This window comes from Ammospiza caudacuta, chromosome 2 (assembly GCF_027887145.1).
Source record: "Ammospiza caudacuta isolate bAmmCau1 chromosome 2, bAmmCau1.pri, whole genome shotgun sequence".
NCBI lineage: Eukaryota > Metazoa > Chordata > Aves > Passeriformes > Passerellidae > Ammospiza > Ammospiza caudacuta.
The window spans coordinates 38,900,974-38,923,488 of NC_080594.1; the positions used below are offsets into that span (position 1 = coordinate 38,900,974).

Consider the following 22,515-nt stretch of genomic DNA (forward strand, 5'->3'; position numbering starts at 1 on the left):
CCAGTAATTCAAGCAGCCTCAATTTCAGTTGTTCTGCGCATGACAATTGCAGAGACACTGAGGAGCTTAGGCTACAAGGGAGCAGCAGCACATGTTAAGAGGGATATTTTTTCCTTTAGAGTGAAGCTAAATAGATTGGAGGAGAGGGTAATTTGAAAAGGTGGTTCAAAGTTGAAATTCTTATGTTCTTGCTGGAGTTAGCTGACTGCAATAAAATTGTGCAAGTCATTGTAATCCCTCTGTTTTCAGAGAGGAAACAGGTGACTTTTTATAAATCTGCTTTTAAAATTAAGACTTAAGATAATGCTGTCATTCAAGTTCCTTGCACAGAGCTTTGCAGGATGGGTGGATTTGGGCTTGCAGTGCCATTTCAGGGCAGTGCTGATGACTGCTGCCTTGGAAAGAAAAAATTCTAAAGTGCTAAATAGCACCTGTCCTGTAAGCAGTCAGCCAAATATCTTCTTATATTCTGACTTGTGGTTTTGGTCTTCACCTCTTTTACCTGCTAAAAGGATAAATTTGCACCAGAATAGGAAAAAAAACCCTATTCTGTTCTCTGGATATCCAATTTCCATAATGTGTAGTATAGAAATACATACAGAAGGAAATAAATATGGTGCTTCTACAGAAGTCTTGTCTTTGCTTTACACATGCTCTGTTAGACATGCAGTCTCTTTAGAACTCATGACAATTTGCTGTGCAGGAGGAGCTGTTGTTGGTACATTGCTTTATACTTGGTGGGAGCATGCTGTGCTGGAGGGCAGCAAGGCTGTGCTCGTGTTTGAGGGGATAAATGGCAAACTGAAACACAATGTGAGGGAATTCTTTATTTCCCTAAATAAAAAATGCCTTATGTTGAATTTTGAATTACAAGCAGTATTTTTGGGTAGACTGCCCATTTGTTAAAGAACAAATGGTGCTAGTCTAAATAGTTTCGTGCAAAATTGGGAAAATGCAAGGGATGAACAAATGCGAAATGTGCCTTACCCCCATAGGCACAGTCTGTCTGCCTCATACCATCTCACTTGTCAAGCTCTATCCTAAAGGAAAATGTTTGAGTAAATATGTATTTGAGAAGCTGAAAATGCAGTCTTTTTTGTGACTGAAACACTTTTCTTCCTGTATTGTGTGTCAAGATCTTGAACACCTGAGTGTAACTGGCTGTAGCCTTGAGACTACTACTGGGTCTTCTAGTCAGGATGGAAAATATTTCCCTGTCACATCCTTTCAACCTAAGGCTGTAGAACCGTGTGTTGTCCAAAACTGGCAGCCTGTTCTTCTGAAATGCCCAGAGAGCTACTCTTGCTTGGTTTTGGTTTTCTCAGTTTCCCTTTTTCTTTTGCAACATGCCTTCAGATTCCCCTTTGGCCCGTGCCCGTTCCTTCCACAGCCATGTGCGTGCACAGCAATCCAGAAACACACTGCACCCTGAGCTGAGGGTGCCAGCCAGCAACCCTTGCAGGGAGGGCATGTCCCAGGACCAGTGTGATGGGGGTAGTCTGGCTGGAATCCTCCATGGAACAATCCCGTTTTCTCTGTAGTTGGCTTATTGGACGGGTGAAAGAGCCGAGTTCTGTCCCTCAGCTTGTGATTGCATTCCTGGTAACTTCAGTAACCTGAATGTTCCATTCCTTTGTTGTGGGTGAGGGTTAATGCGTGAGCCTTGCAAAACAATTCAGTGTTGCAGCTGAAGTTTTTGCGGGAATTTATTTATCTTGTACTTGATACAAAGTGGCCTCATTTGGTACTTGGCACCTGGAAATGAAGGTGGATGTCTCACCCTGGATCCTGCGGGCACAGCCTGGCCACGAAGGAAGAACGATGACTTGCCTTCCTTCTGCCTCATATCCCAAAGATAAAGGATCCAAATTAGTTATCCATGTGTAATCTCATTATCTTTAGCTAATGTGCATGGGCATCCTGATGCAGGATGAGGTTTGTGCAGGAGCATGGTTTTGCTGTTGCGATGAAGGCTCTGCAGTGCAATGAGGCTGGAGATTTTGGGAGGATGTGGCCCTCAGTGTACATGGACAGTGTTGGAGTGCAGTGGTGCACTTTGGTACACAGCTGCTTTTTCAGGAAGACAAGGGCAAGACTTGTGGCTTTCCTTAGAGAAGGGGCTGCTTTCCAGCCAGCCACCCATCTGTGGTGGTGCAGCTTCTGCTCCCCCCAAGCAATCACAGTGGATGGGGGTGTTAGAAAAAACCTAACCCACAGAGGAGCACTGCTTGCCACACTGTGCAATAAACATTATTCCTTAGGGTCCTCTTGATCCTTCTAGGCAAGAGTATTGCACTGAAATCTAGAAGTGGAGAGCAATTTGCAGGAGGGGAAGGGCTGGAGATAAACCAATGAACTAAAACCTGCTAATGAAATGAGTGATGTAAATCTGCTGTGGGGATATCCTCAGCTTCCCAGATTTTTCGCATGTAGCCAAAGACAAAAGGCAGTGTGACTGGAAGGAACAGGCTCTCTGGGGACCTGATTTGAAGTTACAGACAAATTATTTCCCTATATTTAGAAAATCTACTGTAATGAAAGATGTGTGGTGCTGGTCATACAGGCAAGGGACTTTGGATTGCTTGGGTGGGAGCTAACATTGGGGTGTCTTTGATGCTGTTAACCTGTCTGGCAGATCAAAACTCACACAAACATCCATGGTTCTGGCTTGCTTTGAGAACAGGGGAAAACACACCCATTGTTGGACATGTGGTGAGAAACGGCACGGTGGTGCTGCGTGTGGGCGCAGAGGAGGGGGCTCACACTGCTGCCAGCTTCTCCTGGCCTTGCTGTGCTGGTGGCTGAGCCCTCGTGGAGCTGAGACCCCCCCTTGCAGCCAGTTCAGGCTCCCCTTGGCAGGCAAGAAGTCACCACATCCAAGAGCATGTGATTTCCATTGCCCGCGCCGGGATGTCTGCTGGGGCTGAATTGCCTGCATCCCCAAGAGCTGCTCAGTAAGAAACAGCAAACATTGTCCCTGGGAAGGAGCAGCTGTTTATATATAGTGTGCAGTGGGTTCACGAGTGATTATTAGGAAAACATTGCTTTCCAGTCATAAAAAAGGGCATTCTTGTTGTTTCCTTTCCTTTAAAACAGACAAGTTGGAGAGTCAGGGATTTTCATTTGCCATGACAACCAATGAAACTGCCAAGCCACGTGATATCTTTATCCTTCCTACGATTAAATCTTTTTCTTTTTTTTAAATTTTAAGGCCATGTTGCTAACAGTTGGGAAACATCAGGTGTTGTTTGCTTTTCTCATGTAGATTAGTCAGGATTTAATCTGCATGTTTTTATTTAAGAGCTGTGGAGAGCTGGGAGGTATTGATATTTCCATGATTTATGGTAAGGATGGTATCTTAGTTCAGAATTGCTGTATTGTACTGAAGTTTTCTCCCCTCTGTCCCTCTCCCCTTTGAGACAGGACCACTCAGCACTGTCTCCCACAGGACAAAAACTATTGTGGGGACCCATCAGTGCTGCTGAGCAGCGATGAGGCTCAGAGCCTTGGAGAGCTTGGTTTACACAGGGTCCAAATGGCTTAGAGACTTTACAAGCCAATAGCTGTTCTTATGCCAGGGTAAGGTTTTGCAAAGACAGAAAGTGTGAGGGATGTGATTCTTGATGCTTGGTCCATGTGAGAGCTTCCCTTGGCTCTAGGTCTGAGCACCTCACACTAACCAAGAGCCTGGTGCTGGTGCTGCTGTCAGCAGAGCTGAGTGCCAGCATTTATCCTCTTTTAAAAATTGCTGTCTTCTATTTAGGAATTTCCTCAGGGTGCCAAATATAGATTCAACACAAGAAAAAAAGCCCCACAAGCTCAAAGCTCAACCCCAAAAGCTGCTCTGTTGCTAAGGAATAAAAATAGATGGTCACAAACAGGGTGCTGACGTGCCAAGCTGTGTCCCCATGACCGTGCAGCTGCATGTGCCAGGTCCCTGTCCCAGTGGCAGCACTGCCCAGGCTCCACACCTCATGTTAGTTAGCATCAGTGTCTACGAAGGACTGGCTGCTGCTTGCTTTAGTAAGTCACTTTGTTTCCTAATCTTAGTCCCAAAGAGCTAAAAACTTCAGAGGGCTGCTGCCAGGAGATAGTAGTAGTACAGGGAAAAAAAAACTTTTTTGTGTGCTAATTTCTATCATACAGCAGTGTCTGTACTGGAGGAGTCCTGAGAGATGGGAAGATATTTTTGAACAAAAGCAGCATTCCTTGGGAGATCCTGGGCTGTCCCAGAGTTGCTGGCCATTGATGGCATCAGGAAGGGTGAATATTGGTGCTGCAGGAGCTGCGGCTGTGCCTTCACCTTCTCTCCAAATGCAAATCTCTCTCTGCAGATCTCTGCAATAATTTATTAACCCATGTGGCTGGAGATGGGCAGTAGCTGAGCTGGGTGCAGAGGTGGAGACATGATTTATCTGGGCTGGAGAGCTGCTGTGGCCAGTGCCATCTTTTAATGTGTGTGTGCATGAACATGCAATGTGCATGAACCATTTGTGGGGTCTGCCTGCTTAGTCCTCAAGGTACTGCTTGCTGCATCAGCTCTAAACCGTAAATATCAACGACCCTGGGACACAATTTTTAAAATAATGTTTTCAGATTTTGTACTTCTAGGTGAGGTGTTTGACTAATGTCCCTGCAGTAGCCGAAACCTGGAGCAGAAATCTTCTGCTAAAGAGCTGCTTTTTTGTGTTTAAGGATTTGTTTTAGTGCCAAATTTACCCTGTGCAGTTTCTTGAATTGCAGCTGGTCCAAAGCTGAGATGAAGTTTTAACAGCAGATAGCTGCCCTAGAAGACTAACTGTTCATTTGCAGTGGTTTAGGGTAAATAAAAAGTACTGTAACCACCTGAAACTATAAGGGGAGCTGAAAATAGGCTGTGTGTTAGTGTGTGAGCTAAAATGTAACCAAAACATGAATGCTGTTCCTTACCTTCTGAAGACACCTGTCATATCCTTGTAAAAATCTTACTTGGGAGCTATCATATGATGTTGCTGTTATTGAGATACTCAAGATAGTAAACATACTTCTTTACGAAATTAAATTCTTTAACCCAGGCTATAAAGTCTAATTCTGCTGTCCCACCCTCATGTTTTTTTTTTCCCCATCTGGATTGGGTCCCTCCTGCAGCTGTCTGGAGCAGGCAGGATTGGAAGCCTTCCCTTTGGAAACATCTTAAGCCAGTCCTGAAGCTACACCCAAATCTCTATTGTTTCTACTTTCTTGCCTCTCTGAACAATTTGTTTTTGTGAAACATCTGCTGCTCTGGCAGATACCCACAGTTAAAGCTGTACTGCAGTGTTTCTTTGCAGAAATGCAGAGAATATTCCCTGCCAGATCAGTCACTTGCCAGATGAGATGGTTGATCCCAGCTGAGGGGTTTCCATCAGATGAGACTATTTTTAGAGGGGAGAACTTCTTAGAGGGTACGTACAATGCCTGAGCTGGTGGTGTAGTTCCATTAGGAAGCTGAAGCATTGTGTGCAAAGCATTGTGTGCATGAGCATGCCTGGTCCAGGTAAAATGTGCCACCTCCATTTGGAAGTAGGAGGTGGTAAGCTGAGCACCACTGGGGCAATAATCAGCCTAGGAATAGGTCAGAATTTATCGCCCCGAACTTGACTTTAGCGGCAGAGAGAGCCCCCTGGTTTGGGATTCCAAGCTCATCTTTGGAGGCAAAAGCCTGTAACACTCAACTGTATTTTATTCCTCCTGTCCTGTAGCTTCATGTTCAGAAATGCTGTCACTTTTAGGTAAAAAACCTTTCCTTACAAGGTGTAACAGAGGCAGAAATCCTTCTGAAATGCAAACCTGCTGTGGCAAAGTGCTGCCTGTCCTATTGTGGTGGCCCAGGCGTGATGCACAGCTCACATGTGACTCACATACCATGTCATACGTGTGCTCATGAAGAGGGAGCCTCCAGCTGAAACACAGGGTCACTTCTTCATTTCCTCATGTAAGTTGAAAAATAACCACAACAAAGAACTATTTTATCTCAACAATCCACCTCTGGAGTAGTAGGTTGCTCTTGAATTAGGGGGCATGCCTGAAAGTTTTGCCTGGGAGTGGCAGCCACCTTCTTGAGGCACCAGGAAAAAGCTGTCCCTGTAACCCGAGTGCAGATGACAGACTGAAGATGGGTTGCTTGAACTTTGCAAATTAATGCCCTGATGAGTTTGTGTTTGTTCCTGGATAAAGTTCCTCTAAGCGATTGTCTTGGGGAGGCTGCTCACTGCACGTGATGCTGTAACAAAATGTACCAGAGGAGCTGCTTAGGGATTGAGCTCCTCTCAGTGAAGTGTAATTGTAGAATCCTAGAGTGGCTTGGGTTGGAAGGGACCTGGAAGATCACCTGGTTCCATCTCCCCTGTTATGGGCAGGGAGCCTTGCTCTAGATCAGATTGCTGAGAGTCTCGTGCAACCTGGCCTCAAACACTTCCAGGGATGATTTTCACAGGTCCCTTAGAACCCAAACTATTGTATGGATCTATGATTTTTATCTTTCTTCTCTTTCTCTTCCTCTGCTGCTGGTATTGCTAATTTATTACTATTGCAATATTTAAATTACATATTTACAATATATATAGAATATATATATATATTATATTCAAATACATATTACTTTATATGTAGAAAATGTATTTTAGAATATATTTATATATTCTATATTTAGACTTCAGGTATGATATATCTATCCTCAGCCAAAAGCTTTCTTTCTTTTTTTTTAGCTTTTTGATTGCTACTCCAGGACACTGTTGATTTGGCACAGCCTGGCTTTCACCAGTGGCATGGCAGAGGAGCATCATGCACAGGGCTGCATGGAGCCCAGAGCCCAAGCTGTGAGGTACCAAGCACAGCCCAGACACCTGAAAGTGCAATTAGCTGAGGTTTAATTACTTATTACTTCTAATAGGTTTGATGGGGAAGTGATATAAATCCCAGTAAATCACAAGCTTACTTAAGCAGAAGTGAAGAGATGGAAATAATGGCTTATTTTTTTCAATTAGAAAGCATTCTTGCTAAACAAAACCTTATTGGATTTTTTTTTTGTTCATACCAGAGACTCTGACACAATGAAAACAAGATGGTGAACAGCAGTAAGACATGTCACTGCAGTTAAAACTCAAGAAAATTTTCTTGGATAGTCTAGGTTATGAAAGTGTGTCTAAGGCACATATTCATATTTCTCAATACATTTATGATTATGTCACTGCTAAGTGGCATAGTTACACTTGTGCTAATTCTGCACTTGCAACCCCATTTGAGTCATGATGTTCCTGTAAATGCTTTCTTGAAATTCTTTGGTTATTATAGCTTTTCTCGTATATTCCCAAAACTGATGGTGTCAAGCTGTCTAATCCTCCAGGTTTTTAGCAGAACCTTGTCACCCAGTTTCAGAACTTTTCCACGTATGATCATGATGCTGCTCAAACCCCTGCCAGCCCAGCAAACTAATGCATCAGGAGACTGCTTTGCTTTTCATGTGCTTGACATGCACAAGCCTTTATTGTACACCAAGGATTTGTTTCTCCACTGGCTCTGCCTCCTTGTGAGGTGGGCAGCCTGCACTTCACTGCTGGGAGCTGCAGTGGCCCAGAAACCTCATGGAGACACCTGGGGTTCAGCCTGATCCCGCACCTGGCTTCCAAAGATACAAAATCTCACAGAAGTTGCTGATGGGTTTCCCCATTTTAGTGGGTCAGGTCTTGGTGTGGGGGCTTTATTTCACCCAGAGAGCTGGACACAGTAAGCTTTCCTGCCTTTTCCATGCAAGATATGTACCTCTTGGCTCTAGTTTAAAAAGTAATTTTGTTGGGTTTTTCCCCACACCCTTTGGGAAGAGGCTGTTGTTTTTGAGTGGATGAAACAGCATTTTTGGGCTGGATTTCTGGCAATAGAGTTTTTTCCACACTTCGAAGTCAGCCTGTCTGCTGTGCTGGCTCTAAATGCTGCAACACACAAAAACATGTTGCTGCAGGGTGTACAGCTTGGTGGTCACAGGATGTGCTAAAAAGTAGCCAAGACCAAGGGAGTGTTGCTTTGAACATGCAGTATTGTCGCCATCCCCAGGCAAGTCTTAAAAGATGTTTATAAAAGCAAATGTTAATATTGCACCAACTTTTTTGCAGTGAAAACCCAGATTCTGTCAGTAAATGCAGTGTCAGGCTGCTCTCATGCTTCTGAAGATGGTGTGTGCCCTGGGGGTGCTGCTATGTGGTCTGGTCAGGCACCATTGAGGCATTGTGGCTGTGCATGTCAGCAGGTTTTTTGTTTAATCCTAAAGAAGTTATTTTTCTATTTATCATTTTGTAACTACTGCATGTACCTCATTATTCCTGCATAACACAGAGATCTGATTAGTTTATCTGTGTGAGGAGAATTATTAACAGTTCCATCCTCAGATGTGTGTGATGGAGTATAACCTGCTGTCTACATGTGGTATTTAGCACTTCCATGGCCATTCCTAGTGCTGACATGCACCAGTGTCTCTGGGTGAGACAACTTTCTCTCCAGGAGGTGAGGAAGTTACATGAGGACACTGCAGCAGGCAAGCTCTGAGTTGCCTGATCTCTCACCAAGGGGCTTTGTTGGCACTGAGATCCTCCAGGAGGTGTCCAACCCAAACACATCTTTCCACCATCCAACCAAAAAGGATTAATGATGTGTGCTAATGCAAAGTCCCCCCACAAGACTTCACTCAGTGGAAAGAAAGCCTGGACACAAAGCCTTTTCACCATCAGGAGATGCCTGGAATGTGTGAAAATCCAGAGATTATTCCTGGGTGTGAGATCTGTCCCCTCCAGAGTTCAGCCAAGCCGCAGAGGCAGAGGGCAGCCTGCAGGCTCTGATGTCCAGCCATGGGCTGGGGTAAGGCTGGGGTGTCTTCTGTTAGGTGGGAGCCCCACAGCAGAGCATCCTGCTCTACGGAGCTCTGGCTCCAGGCTCTTCTTTGGGATGATATTGGTGCTGGATTTACCTGCTTGTTCTCTGGGGAAGCAGCTGTAATTGCTGGTCACTGGGTTCCTCTGTAGTACCTGCACAAGCTCCTGGAGGCCAACTCATGTGTGAGCCATGACCTGAGCAAAGTGGTTCAGAGAGCTGTGAATTTTCCATGGTGGCAAAAGCGGGGGTAAGGGGAAGGCCTGTGTGCTCTGTATGGTCATTGATCTCAAACCTTTCAGCATCAGTTGCCTTTTATTTATAGAAGTATATCTGTGGCACAAAACATACATCTGATACATGACCACTTGTACCTTCTCAATCTGCTTGGTTGGTGTAGGAGAAACACCCTGAGTGAAGCATTGAGGAGCATGAATCTCTCCATTTAGGATAGGGCTGAGGTTTTTATAATCTGGAGTTTTTTCCCAGATGCACTTTTTAAAATGTGTTTGGACTTTTGAATGATCAGCAGCTCATCAGCCAATGTTGCACCATCCCAGGTACTTGTGGTTTTGCCACCCTCAGCGCAGAGCCATGCATGATCCAGACTTTCTTGGCAATTAAGTCCTTCTTAATTTTTCTAGTGTGAATGGAAATGAAATCAAACTCTGTGGAGATGAGGTGGGCAAGGAGACAGAGGGAAACGCAGCCTGCTCATTTGCAGAGGGCACGAGCTGGGCTCATGCTTGCTGGGTGCAGGAGCCTGCTTGGCTTGGCAGGTGCTTTGGGAACAAAAATATTGTATCCTGAGTTACGTAATGCAGCAGCATGTCCAGACCTGAATTCCCTGCAATTTTCTGGCCTGCAAGGAATAATTTTCTGCTTGAAATATTAGCCTTAGCTTTGAATTTTGTTGCTCATATGGCATATGCAATCAGTGTAATATCTGTATACATAACTGCTGCTGTTTGAACTTGAGTTGTTTGGGTAAATTTATTTTTGTTTATAGCTGTTGGGTGATGAAGAACAGAAAATACTTGTTTATTAAGAACTGTGTAAATACATCAAAACCTGCCCTGGGCTACTGCTTAGATTCAGCAGGTGAAAAGGCTGCAGATCCTTCTCTGTGCCTGATTGCAGCACTAGGCTCTGATGGGATTTTGAGGTGGGGATAGACCAGAGGTGTAAATTATCAGCATTCCTGGCTTGATATGGTTTTGGTCTTAATCCTTAAAAGGGGTGAAACCTTTGCAGCTGTGGATAGTTTGGTTTTTTGTTCTGATTTGTTTTTCATCCAGCTTGTTACTGGGTAGAAAACTGGCTGGACGGATGAGCCCAGAGAGAGGTGGTGAATGCAGTTACATCCAGCTGGCAGCTGGTCCCACGTGGTGTTCCCAGGGGCTCAGTTTTGGGGACACTCCTGTTTAATGTCTCTATCAGTGATCTGGAGAGGGGGTCAAGGGCACCCTCAGTCAGGTGGATCGCATCAAGTGGAGTGGGAATGTTCATCTGCTGGATGCCAGGAAGGCTCTGCAGAGGATCTGGACAGGCTGGATCTGATCCTCTGTATGAGGCTCAGCAAGGCAGAGTTGGGTCCTGCACTGGATCACAGCAGCCCAGGCAGCATTGCAGGCTGGGGGCAGAGTGGCTGGGAAGCTGCCCAGTGGAAAAGGACCTGGGGATGCTGGTCTACAGCAGCTGGACATGAGCATGGGAAAGGCAGCCCACTCCCCTTTTCAGGTGTCTCCCTGGGAGCAGGAACTGGTTTGTACAAGGGTGGTGAGAGAAAAAGAGGTGAAAGTGCCTGGTTTCTGTGCTTTGGGTTTGAGTGGATCCTGCCAGTCTTCTGGTTGAATTGGAATTAATAACTGAAGAATATTGAAAACTTCTATTGCAGTGTCTTGCCCAAAGAGAGAAACACTGAGGTTCTGGAGCATGTCCTGGGAAGGGCAATGGAACTGATGAGGGGTCTGGAGCACAAGTCTGATGAGGAATGGCTGAGGGAGCTGGGGGTGTTTAGCCTGGAGGAAAGGAGACTCAGGGGGACCTTTTCGTTCTACAGCTGCCTGAAAAGAGGCTGTAGTGAAGTAGGGGTCAGTCTCCTCTCTCATGGGAAAAGCAATAGGATGAGAGGAAGCATCAAGTTGCATCAGGGGAGAATTAGGTTGGGATGAGGAGAAATTTCTTCACTAAAAGGGTGATGAAGTGCTGGAACAGGCTGCCCAGGGAAGTGGTGGAGTCACCACCCCTGGAAGTGTTTTAAAAACATGGAGATGTGTCAGTTCGGGAAATGCTTTAGTGGTAGACTGGGCAGTGTTGAACTCTATGATCTTAGAGGTTTTTTCCAATCTTAATAATTCTATGAATCTGTGAAAACTAAGTCTAAAACAAGTCCTGCTGTCCTTCAGCTGCATTCCCACTGATGCATCCCCTCTCCAGGTGGAATCAAAGCCCTGCTTCAATTTGTCCCTCCAGACGTCTTGTTCTGTCCAGTGGGACCATGTGTGGGATCTCATGATGGAGTGAAGCAGAGCAGTGACACAAATGAAATAAAACCCCACAAAACTGATCCTGTGTGTGGGGCTGGCAGGAACCGCCCATGGAGGCTGGTTGGGATGCCAGCTGCATAAACTGCCTTGGGGAAAAACAGCTGTGAAACCAAATTTTCTGCCCTGCTGCCAGCCTTGGACTCTACTCCTGCTTTGTCTCATGACGGGACATGTCTCTGGGCTCTAGTGTTTGTGATTTAAATGAGTGTGGCAAGGGGTGGCTGAGGCATGGACTGGCATCCCATCTCCTGCCCTCCCTGCAGGGTCCTGTCTCCTTCAGAGGGTGGGACAGGCAGCTGCACCCTGAACACTTGAAACCACTGCAGGGATGTGAGGCAGAGCCTTGTACCTTCAAATACAAGAAAAGAGAGGGGAAGAAAAAACCCAAACCCACACCAAAAATCCAAGAAAACAAAACCAAATAGAGAAGTTGTGCTCTGTGTTTGTTTTGGGTTTTTTTCAAGCATATAACGCAATGTGCTGTCTTGCTGAGATGCACATTCCCCAGCTGTGGTCAGTGGGGTAGAGGGTGAGGCACGGCTTCTCTGGGGAGAGGGGAGGGTGTGTGAGCCTGAGTCGGCAGCAAAGGTCACTTGGCTGAGGGCTGGGTGTGCAGCAGGAGGGGAGGATCTCAGACGTGCCCAGGGCCGTGTTTGTGTGGCCAGGGCCGTGTTTGTTTGTTTGTGTGGCCAGCACTGGCAGCGTGTGCCCTCAGAGGGAGGGGCACCAGCTGGGTCACAGGGGCACATGGGCAGCTCCACCTGCCTGCTGTGCCTCACAAAGCACTGCTCACTCTTCCTTGCTGCCTCCCTTGCTTTCTCCCTTCCCATGCCCTGACTTCTCGGATCTCTTCAGTTCTGGCGTGTAATCTCATCATTGCGTGATTTGTTTTATGGTCTTGGCTTGTCTTTCAGTTCCTTTTGGGGTCATTATCACATATGATTAGTCCTAGAGCCTAATGAAGGGCATCAGACATAACTCTAGGGTATGTCTGAGCCATTTAGCATCTCTGACCTCAAAGATCTGCAGAGAAAGTTTATTTTTAAGTTTCCTAAGAAGATAAATTTGAATTTTGGATTGTTTAGGGTGCAAGTAATGGAACTGAAATCTCTCTGGGTGGAGCATGCCCTCTGGGGTATGAAGGATCCCAGGAATAATTATGCAGTGCTGTGTGAGTATCATTAGTCTGGAAATAGACTTTTGGTGGATGATCACGTTTTTCTACATGGCAGAAGCTACTGTGAAACCTTGAAACCTTATGTTAACATTTAGTCCTCATTTAAGAGCACTGTCAAAGTGTGTTTGATACTGCTTTTGTTATCCAGTCCCGCTCTGGGAAAGCCAGTCACGAAGATATAGAACAATTGTAACAAAGTAAGAACCCCAGAACATAAAAAGGGGCACATTTTTTTGGGCTGTTTTTTAAGGTCCTGCTCTTTCACTCTACTGAGAGAGGAAGGATCTGCAAGGACTTGTGTGTTGGAGCAAGGTGAAGTCAGAGCATCCTCAGGACAGCTCCAGCTGCTGCTGTTTGGTGGCACTGTGCTGCACTGTGTCCCTGACCAGGGTGAAGTGACACGTCTGCGCAGTGACTCAGCTGTGTTCCCACTAACCATCTGCTGATGTGATGCAGCTCATTAGTCACTAATTGGTGTGGTTACCCTTTTTTTAGGCTGTTGGAAAGGCCAAGGGCCACATAGATGTGAAGCAGCTGAGTCAGTCTTCTACCTCTTTTGCCCTCAGGTCCAGCAGACCCTTGGTGGTGGTTGGAGAGCTGTTTCAATGTTCTCTGCCAGGCAGAAACAGACTGTCTCAGCTTTATCTTGTGCTCTCTGATTGTCTGGCTATAAGCCTCTCACAGCTGTTTGGTGGCACTGGAGTCTGTAGCTGGAGCCTTCTGGTGTGTGTCACAGTGAACCCTCCAAAGGAGGGACCTTTGGAGGCAATGGGAGACAACACCCTGACTTTGGACGGAGCATGAGAAGCTGGTTTCTCCCAGCCTGCATTTCCTCCCTCTGTCAGCTCTGTAAAGATCCCCTAAGCAATCTGGGGATTTACTGAGGATAGCACTTCTGTAATTCATTCCCCCCCCCATTCCCCACCCATCTGCCCCATACTCCTGCTACACCTACCATCCTTGACTCCATCACCTCATTCTTTACCTAATCTATAGGTACTAGTGGGTTAGGTACTGATGTTTTGCCTTACATGGTATCTGAACTGATGGTGTGTAAATCTGTCTATTTTCTGATATCTTGAGGGCAGGTCTTTGATGCTGTAATATCTAGATCCTCTTGGACATAGCTGGAATTGGACACTGTTCTTTGCTTTCTTGTCTCTGGGGTTTTCTCTCTGCCTAAAATCTCCACCTGAATCTCTTCTGGCTGTTGTTTCTGTCCTGGGAGGTTACAGACCCCTTTTCTGGGCCCTGTGCTGGCAGCACCCTTGGGAGCCCTGGAGATGGAGGTGTGGGTGCTCATCCCTCATGACTTGCTCAGCTGCAGCAAATGCATTTGTCAGCAGCTCAGCTCTGCATTTCTCCCTTTGGTCCTTCTCATGCTGTGAGTGGTGTAGGAAGCCATGTGGAACTTCCCCATGCAGGCAACCCTGCCCATCTCCTGTGACACTGCTGAAATATCAGTCTCTGCATCCTGCCAAGGAGCTTGGATTTAGGGCATGGAGTGTGCTGGATAATTCCTCAGCTCCTCTCTGTTCAAATTGCTCAAGTTGCTTCCCACTTGAGCAATCTGAAGATTGCTCACAAAACTAAAGAAAATTATCAGAGTAGTAATATTCCTAATAGCATCTATTACTTATTTTCTTCTAAAAACCTCTCGTACTTCAGCTAAATTGTTACCCCACTTTTCACTACACTTTTAGGACATGAGCTCTTTCTGTTTTTAAGGCAAGCAACGCTGCTCTTGTTTTAAAATGAAGTCCCCTACCTGTTCTGCCCTCATGTGTGCCCAAGCCCTGCTCTGCGTGCACCCAGTGTGCTGCTGGAGTTGCTCATGGTGGGGTTTGGGATATTTCCCTCAAAGGAGTCAGTTACATGATCCCCTCAGACAATGTGATAAAGTCCATGCTGTCCTTTGGGGCTGGTGTAGTTAAAAGCAAAACAAACATTTGGGAACATCTAGGAATCAGTGTCTCAGATTTGTGGAGCACTGCTTGGAAAGCTGAAACCAGCATCCCTAACTTGTGGGTAGCCAGGTGAGACCATATGAGAACCAGAATGGGGCCAAGGTTTCACAGCAGCTGACTCTGACTACGTGGATGCCCCGGCTCAGAGTGAAATGTGCTCTTCTCCCTTATCATGGATCCATGTGCGTGCCAAGAGACCTTTGTTCTGAATATTTGGAGTAATAAAGTTCAGCTGGGATAAAAGGGCATGTCCCCACTGGCTTGGTTCACACAGTGTTGTGCTCTCTGTCTCTCTTGTGCAGCTGCGTAAATGAGTATGGAAGATTATGATTTCCTCTTCAAAATTGTTTTAATCGGCAACGCCGGCGTGGGGAAGACCTGCTTAGTCCGTCGCTTCACTCAGGTAAGGCTGGCTGCCTCTTGGACTGTGGAATGTTGGGATGGGGACAGCACTGGCATGGGAGCATGGAGCCTGGGGCTCTGCACTGAGAGCTCTGCCAGAGTCACAGCTCCAGAGCATTTTGTTGCTCATACCCTTGGTGCATGCTTCATGTACAGTGGCATACTGGCACAAGCAGTGCATCTGTATCTAATGCTGCACATGGCCCTGCTCTGGAGTTTGTGCTGGAGAAACCTCATTCCTCTCTGAAGGTGGAAAGTCCCCTTTGAAAGCCACTGGGACAGCTCCTCCTGTTTTGGTGGTGTTCTGGACCAGTTATAAGACCAACACGTTTCCTTGTCTCCTCCCCAGCCATTGCCGTACAAAGCGCTCCCTGTTATTTATCATTACTGAAGAAATAATCTGGGTCCTGAGCTGGCAGTCCAGTGTCCTTTTTTGTGGCAGAATAGCCTCTGTGCTGCAGGGCAAGGGAAGACTTTGCATGATGCATAATAAAGCACAAGTTGTGGGGTTTTGGACTCTCCACCAGGAATTGTCAGCAATTTTACCCTTCACTGTTAATTTTAGTTCTGAAGCTGTAGTGATTTTAGATGCTGTCCAAAAACATGTGGCAGCCAGTGGCAATAAAGCTAGTCATACCCAAAAGGTTTACAGCAAAAATCTTTGACAACTTCTGCTGCTTGTTCTTTGGCAGCACAGCTGCTGTAGGGGATGGATGTGCCCCAAAACCAACATGACTTGGTAGACCAGAAATCAAAAAGCTCTCATTTGGTTTGCTGCTGCTCCTTTCTGATGGTGCTGCAATCAAACACCACCAGTATTGTGCTGTCCCTTGCCATTGCTGTGGCACTGGTGATGGCTGGCAGTGCTGTGCTTTGCTCCTGAAATGTGACCCCATTGCTGAGAGCTGCCAGAAATGCCTGTTGGTGCCACAGGGTGCTGTGGAGGGAAGAAGGAAGGCATGAGGTTGCAAATGCATCTCATCCCACACAGATGTTCACACATCTTTCAATGCATTGGGAAGTAGGGTGGAAGGTCCTCACACTTCCCCTGCTCCTTCCAACTGTACAGAAGGGCTTTCCTCCTCTCTTTTTTTCCCTCCTTTTCTTTTCCTGTGCTCCTACTTCTGAAGCTGATGACTTGCTGCATAATTGAGGATGTATAAGGCAGGGAAAACACAGTTTGAATGTATGGTAACCTTCATGCTGGGGAAATGTCACGCTCTAAATGTGATGGGCATGTCATGGGGGTTTTGAAGATGGAAAAGGGTGAGGTGAGGATTGGCACCTAGTGAGACTTTTATCTTGTTGTAGAAATAAGTTTAATCAAACTCTTGTTTTCTTCCAGGGGCTTTTCCCACCAGGGCAAGGAGCCACGATTGGGGTTGACTTTATGATTAAAACTGTGGAGATAAACGGTGAAAAAGTAAAGGTAGGAGCCTGATGATTTAAGATGTAAATTCATGTGGCTGTACCATAGCTGAGGTTTCTTTCTTGCTGCCACCCTTCTTCTGCTGGAAGACACTCAAGGAAGGTCAGGGCTGTCTGGCAAGGCTTGGGCAATGCAGGGTCTAAGAATCTGTGTGCTCCTCTCCACCATTACTGTCAGGATGGTAAAAGTGAACCTGCTGGAGGGGAGAAATGGAACAAGGAGACCTTGCAAAACTGCTGTCCTTGCTTAGGAGACAGTGAGGTCATGCCTAGCTTGAGGAAGCACAAAGAGGCATTTCAGTGCAGCCTCTGCTCACTGGGTTTCTGACAAGCAGAAATTCCCACTGGGATGTGCTTGAGGAAAGTCTTCTCCTGTGAGCTCCCAAGATGGCCACTGGGGAGAACAGACATCTGCACTTGTGTGGTTCTGCACATCAAAGGCTCATCTTCCACTTCTGCCAAGTTATGGATTTGGGAGAAGCTGAGCCAATCACAGTACTTGTGTTGCAGCAGACAGGTTGACTGCAAAGGGCAAAGTGCTCCATATTTTTAACTCTTTCACCCCCTAAAATAGCATGGAAGCCACTTCTGGGAAGCTGTCCTTGTCCTGAGCTGACTCCCAAACTGAGCCTGAGCATCACTTGGCAGAGAGCTACTTTGCCTGGGCCAAAACACACAAAGCATGGGATTGGAGACTCATCTCATGCTTTAATGGGGTCCATGGTTGGGTTCCAGAGCCCAGAAATGTTGGCTGCTACCACATTGTTCACTAGTAGAGATTTCACTTGAGCTGCTATGGTATTTGAGATGAGGAAAAAGTAATTGTTTGAGCTTCTAAGGTCAAGGTGTCCATGGTCCCCGAACTGCTCCTGGATTTACTCTGCCTGCAGGAAATTCAGGGGCATCAAAGTGAAAACCAGCAGTTTTTCCCTTGCTGTCTTCATCAAATGCAATAGTGAGCAAACCCAAGAGTGGCACCAGTGTGACAGTGGCTGGGTGGGACACTGAGACCTGTTTTTAAGCTTGTGTAAGTGATGTCATGGAAACAGTGGACTTAGGCAGATTTTCAGCCCTGGGTTTTTTTAACCTGTACCACAACACCACAGAGGGGTTTAAGAAGAAAATGGGGTGCTGTGTTGTTAAGTTTAGGATGTATTTTGAGAGCTGTGGTCATGCCAACAAGCTGCAACTGCTGCATGAGGATCTTCCAAACCTATGGGAAGTGGTAGTGCTTCTCCAGGAGACCTTCCCACCTGAGCAGGTTAAGGACAAGGGGGGGAAAATCCTTCACCTGATTAAGACCAAGTTTATACTAACATGTGGCTTGCAAGAGGGCCAGAGCAGCAGCAGGGAAGCAGAGAGCATCACGTGTAGCCCAGGTGGTGCTGGTGCTCATCTTGCTGCTTGTGATGCTCATTAGCAGGACATGAATGCTGCTTGTCCCAAGCTTCTCAGACAGCAGAGAGGTTTCTCTCAGCCAAAAGCAGCTCCAGTGAAGCAACTCAGAGGCTCTTAGCTGCTAGAGGGTGTGATCACTGTACTGGAGGTGGAATTTGATCTGTCTTGTATACATAGTTTAAATCAGTGGTCTCAAGACTGTCCGGGTCATTGGAGGGAGAAAAGCAGTCCTGGGGGACATGAATCCCATCCACTTCAGATACCTCTCCTTTTCAAGCACCTGGTTCTCTGTCGAATTCTGCTGGAGCTTTAGAACACCACTTGTATGTGAGCTCTGGATTTGTACTGGTGAACTTACCCTCAGGATTTGTCTGTGTTTGAAGTGTTGCTCCTGTCACATAATCCTGTTTTAAGACTAATTTGGACTGAAGGTGCAAAGTTCTTAAGAGAATATTGGAGGCAGTTGTGCCAGTATGAGCTGTCTCAGGGGCAAGGATGGTTCAGGGGAGCTCTACAAGCTAAATGAAAAGTCTCTGCTGCCCTGTAAATGCCTGATGAATGCACAAGTGTCCTTACTGCATCACCTTGGGCAGGACTGTGTGTCACAGGGCCTTAGCCAGTGCTAGCTGGGGTATCTGCTGTATTTCACATGGCCAATACTGGGTTCTGAGGTCTCTGTCCTGCCCCTACCAGTGCAGTAAGTTGGAGTTGTTGGAGCTGTTTCAGTGACCAAGCCTTGGTGGGAGCTCAGTATGACACATTTGGGCATTGGAATGAGCCCTCTGGTGTCTGGAAGGCAGATTTCCTTCAGTGGTGTTGTATCTGAAACTTCTTGAGTAAGCAGTGCTTGTGAGAATGAACATTTAATGAGAGGGGAAAGCAGGAATGAGTCAGAGAACAGAGCTGCTCTGGCTGTTAGCCATTTAGCAGTGCCCAAGCCATGACTCTCTTGCCTCTGTGCTGGGCAGCCTCCCCTGCATGTCTGCTGGGATCCGGAATGAGGGAGCAGAGCTGTTTACCAAAACAGTTTTGAGACTTGAAAATAAATTATGGATTTCTGGGGAAAAATACTTTCCAGCTTTCAAAATAGCATTATAAAGTCAGTGGAGAGCGACTCACTAGTATGAAAGCTGTGTGCAAGCTTTTCCAGATGTGAGCAGCTACCAAAGCTCTCCGCCCAGTGAGCTGGGAGAGCACTGTGCAGTTGTGGGGGGGTTTTGATCTGCCTGGCTTCTTCCAACAGACTCCAAAAATACGTGCAGCACTTGTAGCAAGAGGGCCCACAAATTGAAGCACTTACCATGCTGGTCAAAGCTAAGCATCCTCAGTGCTGTGAGCAGAGGGCTGTGCTGTCTGGGCTTGGTGGAAAGCTAAATGTGTGTGCTAATGTTGGGAGTGCAGGAAGCATCAGCTGACACCAAGAAAATAAACATATATGATTTCTGCAGGCAGAGTCAGACATCGTCCTTTGGTTATTCTGGGGGGAAAAAATTGTACAAATAGTTGCTGTGAAATATTTTATTTGACAGAAATGACCAATGAGGGAAAGTGTGAGACGTGCATTTTGGGTGCAGGAAGAGTTTATCAGTGGCTGTAAGACCACTGCTTCCCTGCCTTCTGCACCCAGCTCATAGGTAGACTGGTGTCTGCTCTCCCCAGATCCCACAATCTCTTCTGCTTTCAGTGTTCATTAGATTAAAGCAGTGGAAGAACATATTCACATCAAATTTTTATCAATTTAGAGATCTTCTCAATAAAGGCAGAATATATATAAGCTGGAGTTAGCCAGCAGACAGTGATTAAATGTTTTTCCTGGGAAACAGCTGAATAACAACAGAATTACCTGTATCTTTCCATCTGCCAGAGTTTGGAGGCTGGTTTGTTTTAACAAGGACTCATTCATTATCTGATTTTCATGTGCAAGTGATTTCACTTATGGTTTTGTGTGTTACTTTACAGATACCAGGTTCAGCCATTTAAGTACGACTATGCCTAGAGATAAAAGCACAAAGGTGCCCAGGAGCTGTCAGCCAGCCACCATTACTTTCTCTGCAAAAAAGTGTTGGTTTGGGTTTTTTTTTTCCAAAATTATACCCCACGTCTAAAAGCTGTTACTGGGAGCTCTGATTTCAAACTAACATATTTATGATGAGTGGCTGGCATAGCTCAGCTTTGTTACTGGGCAAGAATAAGGTTTTCTCTGTACAGGCTGCTGAATATATGGAAAAAATCTCAAATACTTTACCTTTTTCTTCCCAAAATACACAGGATTTTGGCTGGGAATCATCCCTCCACATATTTAATTCCAGGGAGAGATCTTTAAAAAAATAAAAGCTGAAGCAGAGAAATATTCTTTTATCTTGAAATTATGTTAATCATGGATGTTTTTCTTAGACTTCCTTTTTGAAGAATTGAGGTTTTGATGACCCACTAAAAACTATCAGATGGTCAAAATACAAAATCAGTGTAAGTGTGGTTTCTATTGGGAAATGTAGACTTTGTGGATTCAGAGGGTTTGGCAAACATTCATGAGTTGTTTGGTGGTGAGACACAGGAACAGGCTGTCCAGAGAAGCTGTGGATGGCCCAGCCATGGAAGTGTTCAAGGCCAGGCTGAACAGGGCTTTGAGCAACCTGGTCTGATGGAAGGTGTCCCTGCCCATGGCAGGGGGGTTGGAGCTGGGTGGTCCCTTCCAACTCAAACCATTTTGGGATTCTGTGATGTAGCCAGTTCTGCATGTTGGGAAGGCAAACAGTGAGCAGCTGGATGAGATGGCTGAAGCTGTATAGAGGAAATGTGTTCCAAACTTTAGATAAACTTTCAGCTGAGCTTCTTATTCAATCCTGGGCTTCTCACCCACCACTGCATTGTCTCTGTATAACTGCAACCACCTCCATGAGCTAGAGGAGAGGCATTCTTATTCCTTCTTGGGAATGGAAGCTGCTGTTGTTAAACTTCAGGGGTGGGAGAAGTTACTGTCTCCCTCTGGCCCCCCAGGCCAGCAGCTCTGCCCACTGCAGAGGGAGATGCTGGAAGTTGCATGGAAGCTGACAGACCCACGGCTTCCAGGGCTGCTGGCCGCAGTGCCAGCTGACTTTGTGCCTTGCATTTCAATCCACAAGTGCAGGAACACAAGCAAACAATGCTGGGGGAGGGGAAGCTGAAGGGAGAGGAGCAAAGTGCTTTTCCAGCATTGGTTTTGCCCTGAAGGGGATTTTTCAGGTCAAAATGGTGCTGCTATCAAATAAAAAAAATTAAATAACTTTTTTTTTTCTTTTTCTCCTTTTCCCCACCCTTCCTTGCTGTGGCCAAAGCTGCAGATCTGGGACACGGCAGGCCAGGAGCGGTTCCGGTCCATCACGCAGAGCTACTACCGCAGCGCCAACGCGCTGATCCTGACCTACGACATCACCTGCGAGGAGTCCTTCCGCTGCCTGCCCGAGTGGCTGCGCGAGATCGAGCAGTACGCCAGCAACAAGGTCATCACCGTGCTCGTGGGTAAGCCCCTGCTGCCTGTGCTCCACCATTCCCGCTGCAAATGGGGTGCTCCGAGGTGTTCAGGGTGCCACCCCGCCAAGGGTGGTCCTGGTTTGGGTCTAAGGCTGTTGTGTGCGGAGAGGGATGCTTCCCACCATGGGGACTGAAATGTAGGTGGTGGGTGCAGCTACCGCTGAGCTAAGGATGGAGCAGTCCCCCTTGTGACTCCAAGCCCAGCTCTCCACAAAGAAGTGAGGACCTGCTCGAGCTGGTGATGTGTAAGATCCCGTAGAAAAGAGGGTGTTCCCTTCTTGCAGGGGACTTGTACACCCACGGGAATGGGGGCGGGAGAAGAGGACCGCAGGTATCCTGTTGGGGGCAGGGGAAGAGGACCTCAGTGGTATCCTATTGAATACAGGATACCTTAATGGTACAATACCATTGAGGAGGGGTAACCAGGGGCCAGACCACCAGGGGGTATAAGGCACAGGGGTGGATGAGGGAGAGACCATGTGATGGGAGAAGGGAAATAACAATCTACGTGACATAACATAGTCAGTGCAAATTTCAAATCGCCCAGTGCAAAACAACAACTAAATAAACTATTTAGTGCAATGCAACAGTGATGCTATACTCCATTGGTGTGGGACAACCAGTCCTGTCTCAAGTGGTCAGGATCTGGGAACTGCATCAGGACATGGTAGTTGTGTGGGTGACAGCATTCATAGGTGGGGCAGTGCTGCTGCAAAACTGGATGTTCTTGCGTGGATTTTAGGGAGACTAAAAATAAACAACGGAATGTTATATTAATCTGTAGAGCTTCAACTCAAGGCAAAACAGACCTCAGGCCATCTGTCTGCTACAGGCAAGGGGAAGGTTATTTTGCCTACCAGTGCTTTTCCATGCTCTGCTTGCAGCATCTGATAGCTGGGACTTGGCTTTTAAAGGTCCAAGAATATATAAAGAACAGTGGAAAAATAACTTGGGGAAGGCTAAGAAGTTTCATGCTACAGTGTCACCTTTAATAGTTTGCTATTTAAATGAAAAAATCTAGGTCATTGTAAGAGGTGTCTAAAAATGTATTTTAAAGGAGGAAAAAATCTTTGAGTTTAACATGCCCCAGTGCTACTTCAAGTGAGCTATGGGGTTTATAGAGCTTCCATACAAGAAACTCATACTCCATGAGTATGGCCTGGGTACAAATGGTGCAGAAATAATTAATAAATTACTAACAAATGTA

General features: G+C 46.3%; 1 protein-coding gene across 4 annotated transcripts in view; it reads left to right on the plus strand.

The window, feature by feature from the left end:
• Nucleotides 1–22,515, plus strand: part of RAB30 (RAB30, member RAS oncogene family) — a 48,854-nt gene that overhangs the window by 16,861 nt on the left and 9,478 nt on the right. For 2 of the 4 annotated variants that reach the window (XM_058825143.1, XM_058825142.1), the window contains 3 exons: nucleotides 14,873–14,973; nucleotides 16,318–16,401; nucleotides 21,113–21,296. In XM_058825143.1, coding sequence (XP_058681126.1) covers nucleotides 14,881–14,973; nucleotides 16,318–16,401; nucleotides 21,113–21,296 — 361 coding nt within the window. In that variant the 5' untranslated portion in view covers nucleotides 14,873–14,880. Of the gene's footprint in view, nucleotides 1–12,522; nucleotides 12,598–14,872; nucleotides 14,974–16,317; nucleotides 16,402–21,112; nucleotides 21,297–22,515 lie in introns of those variants that run through there. The other 2 variants (XM_058825144.1, XM_058825145.1) reach the window with 2 other exon arrangements.